The sequence below is a fragment of the Hibiscus syriacus genome, unplaced genomic scaffold (genome assembly GCF_006381635.1).
Source record: "Hibiscus syriacus cultivar Baekdansim isolate YM2019G1 unplaced genomic scaffold, ASM638163v2 tig00110429_pilon, whole genome shotgun sequence".
Classification (NCBI taxonomy): Eukaryota; Viridiplantae; Streptophyta; class Magnoliopsida; order Malvales; family Malvaceae; genus Hibiscus; species Hibiscus syriacus.
Window position 1 is genome coordinate 9216913 of NW_024062733.1, and position 7153 is coordinate 9224065.

Below are 7153 nucleotides of genomic sequence, written 5' to 3' on the forward strand. Positions count from 1 at the left end.
TTGACTTTTAAAATGAAATTCGGATTTGTGTCTGGTCAGGTTCGGATTTAGTATGAAAAATAACATACTAGAAAAATTGTAATTTATTTTATATATTTAGGGATAATTGCAATAATATCCCGCTCTATATTATTTTCTTTCAATTAAATCCCTATTTTTATTGAATAAAAATAATTTTTTTAATAAATATATTATTTCGAGTCGGTTCGAATTTGAATTTTATCTCAAAAACTCAGATTGGGTTCGAGTCCGGTTGAAGATGTATATTGGGTTAAGGTCGAGTGAAGGATTTATCCATGGCCATTCCTAATTGCTACAAAATTTCAATATGAAAATCCCAATAATTAAGTACTCAGGAACATGAATTGTTTTCGTTCAAAAACTAAACAGGGTTGAAACATAACCAGAACCAGAAATCGGTTATAGGGGAAAAAAGGAAACAAAACTGGAAGTGAAACAAGACAATGACATTATATTGCGTGCCTCTATGGGCAGCTTGAAGATAACAATGCAAACAAAATAATGAATTTTTCCCGTATAAATTATTTAGATAAATATTAATGAGTCAGAAATGCTAAAAGAAATAACTGGGGGAGGTGATAACCGATGCCCTTTTTCTCCTTATAAATGGAGAGACTCGGAAGAGGAGGAGAGCACAGCATTTGTATGAACTTTTAGTTGTTTATTTTTTTTCCCATTCTAAAACAAAAAGTTCTAACCATGGCTGCATCTTTCTCTCTGCTTTCAATGGTAAGTTTCGCTTCCCCTGCCAGCAAATAACAATGTTTTTAATGTGTGAAAATTCCATTGACAGATAACGGAAGAAGAAGCGAGAAACGAAGCCGAAGTAGCAGAGGTGCAAGCATGGTGGAACTCGGAGAGGTTCAAGCTTACCCGACGGCCGTATACGGCTCGGGACGTTGTGGCTTTACGAGGCAGCCTCAAGCAGAGCTATGGCTCGAACGACATGGCGAAGAAGTTATGGAGAACGCTCAAGACACATCAAGCAAATGGCACTGCTTCAAGGACTTTCGGTGCACTTGATCCAGTCCAAGTAACCATGATGGCCAAGCATTTGGATTCGATTTATGTGTCTGGTTGGCAATGTTCCTCGACTCACACCTCCACCAACGAGCCCGGTCCGGACCTTGCTGACTATCCTTACGATACCGTCCCGAACAAAGTCGAACACCTTTTCTTTGCACAACAATACCATGACCGAAAACAGCGAGAGGCGAGAATGAGCATGAGCCGCGAGGAGAGGGCTCGAACCCCTTATGTTGATTACCTGAAACCGATTATAGCTGATGGGGATACTGGCTTCGGTGGCACCACTGCAACTGTTAAGCTTTGCAAACTTTTCGTCGAACGTGGTGCTGCAGGCGTCCACATCGAGGACCAGTCGTCCGTGACCAAAAAATGTGGTCACATGGCTGGTAAAGTACTTGTTTCCGTCAGCGAGCACATTAATCGGCTCGTTGCGGCGAGGTTGCAATTCGATGTTATGGGAGTGGAGACGGTGTTGGTGGCCCGGACCGATGCTGTTGCAGCTAATTTGATCCAAACGAATGTCGACAACAGGGATCATCAGTTTATTCTCGGTGTGACTAATCCGAATCTTCGGGGGAAAAGTCTGGCCACTATGTTAGCCGAAGCAATGGCTGCTGGAAAAACTGGGGCTGAACTCCAAGCCATTGAAGATAAATGGCTAGCCATGGCACAGCTTAAGACATTCTCCGAATGTGTCATCGATGCGATCAAGAACATGAATATCGGGGACACTGAGAAGAGGAGGAGAATGAATGAATGGATGAATCATTCCGGGTATGATAAATGCCTCTCAAATGAACAAGCAAGAGAAATTGCTGAAAGATTGGGGCTCAAAAATCTTTTCTGGGACTGGGACTTGCCCAGAACCAGAGAAGGTTTCTATAGGTTCAAGGGATCGGTAATGGCTGCCATCGTTCGCGGTTGGGCTTTCGCGCCTCATGCCGATCTCATTTGGATGGAGACATCGAGCCCCGACCTGAACGAGTGCACCGAATTTGCCCAAGGGGTGAAATCGATGCATCCCGAAATCATGTTGGCATACAATCTCTCACCATCCTTCAACTGGGATGCATCAGGAATGAGTGATGAACAGATGACAGACTTCATCCCAAGCATAGCCAAGCTCGGTTTCTGTTGGCAGTTCATAACGCTAGCCGGTTTCCACGCGGACGCGCTCGTGACCGACACGTTCGCTCGTGATTTCGCGAGGCGGGGAATGCTGGCTTACGTCGAGAAGATCCAGAGGGAAGAGAGGAACAATGGAGTGGACACACTGGCTCACCAAAAATGGTCGGGTGCCAACTTTTATGACAGGTATCTAAAGACAGTACAGGGAGGAATATCATCCACGGCAGCCATGGGCAAAGGCAAGTAACTGCTTTACCTTTAATTACATGACGAATTTTGCTATAAAAGTTTCAAAATTTCATATATTTTAGATTGATTTGTATTGTCTATTAATAATCTATTTTCGCCCCTGCTTTTAACATAAAATCATGTGCTCATCCTTACTTCTTAATTACGTAAGATCAAAAGAAATCGATAATTGATAATCAAGTTTTGTTGAGTAAAATTTATGCAGGAGTGACTGAGGAGCAATTCAAGGAAACATGGAGTAGGGCAGGTGCAGTGGAGGTCGGAAATGAAGTCAATATGGTCGTGGCTAAGGCCAGAATGTAAGGCAAAGCTGAGCTACTACATGGCTGGTCTAATAAAAGATAGTTATGATACTACTGTAAAATTTGATCATTATCCTGTATTTCTTTTAGCCCTGTTTTACTTTTGTTAACGATGGAACATGTCCATTGGTATGAAAATATGTTGTTGGCCATCTTTTTTAAAAAATAAATACTATTTATAAGCTTGGATGAGAGATTTAAAATCATATAACTCTATAAATTTTATTTATATCTCATTCTCATTTTTATCTTATGAATGTAATTCAAATTTTAAACTAATCTTAATCTATCATTGTTCCCACAATAATAATCAGTTCGAGATGTTTAAAACAATTAATGTCATTCAGAGATAATATTATATAATAAATACACAAATTATAATAATAATAATAATAATAATAAATTCAAAAATTAAAATATCACTACTATTATTAACAACATGCGTATCATAAAATCATGTATATTAAAGACTCTAACACAATATAATAAATAATCATATTCTTTAATTGTGGATAATAAAAAGTTTTATTCTTTGATTACATTATTGAAATAAACATGATGAAATGTCAAATATTTTAGGAAGAGATTAACAAATTTCAAGAAATTATCTAATAAAGTAAACATGCAAACTTTCATCCATAAAAACAAATATTAATTCCTAAATCTGAACTTAATCATTGCGCCAATCATAAAAATATATGAAACTATAATAATTTGATCAACATGTAGGGACTAAACCGAACAGATCAAGAAGTAGATGCTCTATGACATAATATTAAAAATATATGGCATTCTAATAACAACTGTAATTTGGAATTCCTCACGGATGTCTACTTTTTGCTCTCTTCATTTCTTCCATGGCTTCAAAATAGAAAGCACAATGACGAGTGCGATGACGAGGAGTAAGATAATGGCAATCATCATGCATTTTCTCGACTTTTTCTGCAAGCTTTTCGCAGTTTGAAGAGCAACAGTTCCTGATTGTACATGGTCTACTGCATTTGCAACCTATCAGCATTTCAGGGGGGAAAATAGCAAGATTACAGGCCATAAACACCTCAATATCAATATATATAGTTACTCCAACAGGGATGGACCGAAGCAGATTAACAGGAATGATGGTTCTCTTGAAAATTTTAAATTATCGTATAATTTACAACAGGAACAAACCTGACTTTCAATGTTATCCAAGACTTCTCCTTGAGCTCCAACTACAACTGCCATATCAAGGTAAATCTGAGAAAACGTTGTTCCCATTAGAATAGTTAGTTCGATGGTTCAGGGTTTAAGGTCGAGGGTTCATATCAGACTGTATATATACCTGCTGTAAATCGAGAAGCTTTTTCTCGATCTCAACCACCGCGTCGTGCCGTTCTTGGATTTCCTCCACCGTATTTAGTATCTAAAACCATAACACAGTATCAAAACCGTTCCATTGCAATGGAATTAGAGGATGCAACCAAACCTGTCCTCGTCCCTGTTCTTGAATAGCCTTCTGGAAAATTTGTTCACTGTTCCCAGTTTCAATGAGGTTGTCAATTGTCTAAGACAAGAAAACATTGTCACAGATTAAACCAACTTTCATGTAAAGTAGACCCAAGGTTCTGATATCGAACTTAGGCTCACCTGTTCGTCCGGTTTGGTCCCGGTAACTATTGAAACAACAATAAAAGAAAAAAGCATCAAGTATGATGAAGATAACATGATCAATTCGGGGGAATAAATCTGATTGTTTCGTGGTTCCGGCACTCGGTACATGCCGGATTCTAACCTGTAGTGACCCTTCTTTCGACAACTTCCCGGTACTCGTCCTGGATCTTTTGTCTGAGTGTCTGAAACACAGATGGGAAAACAGATAGTATCTTAAAACATGGCAACAAAGTTGTATACTGGAAGATATACCTGAAACTCTATCATCAAATCCTTGAATTTTTTCGCCACCGCACTGAAATAAGAGAATTGTAACATCCCAAAATTGTTTTTTTTATTTAGATTAGGTTGTGTATGTAATAGAAATAGTCTCATAATGTCGAAGAACTAATGGATCAATTCTGTTGGTTCAAAATAAGTGAAAAAGACATACTTTGTAACATTGGTCCTGGATCTGTCAATACTTGTTCCTTTTTCGCAACCAGGTTTCTGCCGATTGGCTAAGTTCTGAAGGGAAAAACAAAATCAGTAAATAAAATTCGATAAATTAAGACATGTTGAATAGAAAACACGGATGAAGTGTTACATCTTTGTTGATTGCTTCTAATCTTGCTTTGACATTTCGTGCTACTTTTCCGACCTCGTCAATATCCTTCTCCATCCGCTTCTTGATAGCTTTTCAGTACGTTACATGACATAAATGAAAGGATTATTCGAACTGGAAGCTGCTTAGTATCGATAATTTTCGAGATACCTTTCATGGCGGATGCCTTGGTAATAGCCTTCGACTCCTCATTAGCATCCTGCAGATAATTCACATTAGATTATATGTAGCCTGTGATAATAAACAGCACAAGAAATGAGACTGTTCACATACCTTGAGTTTCCTGAGTAAACCAGAGAGCTTCTCCACCTGTTTCTCAACCTCTTGAATCTATACTACGAGCAATAAGAGCATAAGTTATCTATTACAGTCAACTAACAAAGGACTAAATTGTGTTGCTTTCGTAAGCACATAGCAGACCTGCTTATTGAAAGCTTCCATTCCCACGTCGGAGTTGCTTCCGGTTCCTGGAACCTGTCGTCCCATTTCGATATCACTGTGGCCTTCGGCATCACCGGCAAACGAATCCTAATCGAGGACGTGATAAAATCGTTAAAGTTCTAGTACAAAAGATACCCCAAAGCATAATCCGATTCAGTGTCAGATTGAAGAAAGATACGAGGAAAAAGATGTTGATTGATCAAGAAAAAGAAATAGAATAATCAAAACTTAATTAACAAAGATTAAGGCAAAGAGATTGATGATCACCGTGAGTAAGTCGTTCATGTTGACCAAAAACAAAGAGATGGGGTTTTGATCAGTTGAAACTTAAAGTATTTGAGGAAGAAAGAGGGCAAAGAAAAGGAAATTTTCGTTATGAAAGAGATGTTCTGTTTTGATTTGTCTAATTTAGTTTTTTTTTCCCAGCCGGCTCTTATAGGTTAGAGAGATTAGATTAAGATTTTCAACGTTAAGTACAAGAAATTCCATGGAGTCTATGATGTTTGCACGACCAAACAACATCGTGTGGTGACGATGTTGACTATCGAATACTATGTTTGCTTAGCTTTCCTTACCTTCTTATTGAGCTGTCTGCTTGGCCCGTTTTGGAATTAGATCATGCTTTTAAAAATTAACCTTAAACATATATCTTCACTTGACTTTACCATAAACAAACTAAGACAGCTGCATGTACACGGTTAATCCATTGATACATAGATACGTGTAAGGATGATTCGAGAGGAATTGATAATAATAATCGTTTTTCAATTTTTTTTGAAAGTATGCGAGATGACTGTATGAATTGGTTGAGGCAGTGATCACTTCGAGCCAACAGCCCTAAAAACTTGTTGCAACTCTTTGCCCAATACGAAGGCTCTCAGCAAAATTTATTTAGTAAAAATCTTCTTGTAATCAATTTGACTCGAAGTCTGGTTCAAAGCATGACTTCAATCAATCAAAGTCGTAGTCCTGTCAACCAAAATCATAATGTTTTAATCAGTCAAAACACCAGTCCATTGGGTGCTTTCATGTAAAGCCCAGTTAGTCCATCATTTGTGCAAAGCCCATTTTTAGTAATGGTTTGCCACTTTTGGGCTCCTCTAATCAGACGCTCTACCCTAGTTTGAGCAACGCTGCAATTTCACAAGGCAATACACAAGGGAACGTCCTTGTTCAATGCTATTTTTTTGAGAAAATAACCTCAGTAACCAAAAATGCCTTATAATATACGATTTTAACCAACTTTTTTTGGATTTGCCAAAATGACCAACTAAATCGCAATGCGATCGATAATTCGCAACGCGATCTCCGGTATCGCAAATCAATTTCCAGATTCGCAACGCGATTCTGACTATCACATTGCGATTTCCAAAATTCGCGTTGCGATTTTCCTAATTCGCAATGCGAATACGTAAATCGCAATGCGAATACGTAAATCGCAATGCGAATTAGGAAAATCGCATTGTGATTTACGTAATCGCATTGCGATTTTCCTAATTCGCAACGAGATTCTGACTATCGCAATACTGAATTTCAAATTCGCAACTCAATTTCTGAATTCGCAACAGGTTTTAATTTCGCAACAAAAATGTTTTGGGTATATAAATACGCAGCAGCAGCAGCAACTCATAACCTAAATCCCTAAATCACAACTCATTCCATCTCCATCTATCACTCTCTCCGGCGACATCCGTTCCTATATCCAACGACATCATTTCCCATCCGGCAA

General features: G+C 38.3%; 2 protein-coding genes across 2 annotated transcripts; one reads left to right on the forward strand and one right to left on the reverse strand.

Moving 5' to 3' along the window:
• The first annotated feature begins 705 nt into the window (after positions 1 to 705).
• On the forward strand, positions 706 to 2923 carry LOC120125143 (isocitrate lyase-like). The gene is made up of 3 exons (XM_039143638.1): positions 706 to 750; positions 815 to 2417; positions 2633 to 2923. Exons 1-3 carry the CDS (start codon positions 721 to 723, stop codon positions 2728 to 2730), a joined length of 1731 nt encoding a protein of 576 aa, XP_038999569.1. The 5' UTR covers positions 706 to 720; the 3' UTR covers positions 2731 to 2923.
• A 588-nt stretch (positions 2924 to 3511) lies between these two features.
• Positions 3512 to 5835, reverse strand: LOC120125144 (syntaxin-132-like). The gene is made up of 13 exons (XM_039143639.1): positions 5692 to 5835; positions 5404 to 5511; positions 5257 to 5313; positions 5134 to 5182; positions 4966 to 5054; positions 4813 to 4886; positions 4632 to 4674; positions 4501 to 4561; positions 4356 to 4381; positions 4195 to 4272; positions 4051 to 4131; positions 3900 to 3965; positions 3512 to 3737 (listed from the first exon to the last, which is right to left on the reverse strand). The coding sequence occupies exons 1-13, from the start codon at positions 5707 to 5709 to the stop codon at positions 3576 to 3578; spliced, it is 912 nt and encodes a 303-aa protein (XP_038999570.1). The 5' UTR covers positions 5710 to 5835; the 3' UTR covers positions 3512 to 3575.
• Positions 5836 to 7153: the final 1318 nt, after the last annotated feature.

Bases quoted from the DNA above. Each gene is read 5' to 3' on its own strand.
- LOC120125143 (XM_039143638.1), top strand. From the start codon at position 721: ATGGCTGCATCTTTCTCTCTGCTTTCAATG. The intron at 751-814 runs GTAAGTTTCGCT...TTCCATTGACAG, and splicing joins CTTTCTCTCTGCTTTCAATG to ATAACGGAAGAAGAAGCGAG. The intron at 2,418-2,632 runs GCAAGTAACTGC...AAATTTATGCAG, and splicing joins CACGGCAGCCATGGGCAAAG to GAGTGACTGAGGAGCAATTC.
- LOC120125144 (XM_039143639.1), bottom strand. The intron at 4,562-4,631 runs GTATATCTTCCA...TCTGTGTTTCAG, and splicing joins ATTTGATGATAGAGTTTCAG to ACACTCAGACAAAAGATCCA. The intron at 4,273-4,355 runs GTGAGCCTAAGT...TTCTTGTCTTAG, and splicing joins GGACCAAACCGGACGAACAG to ACAATTGACAACCTCATTGA.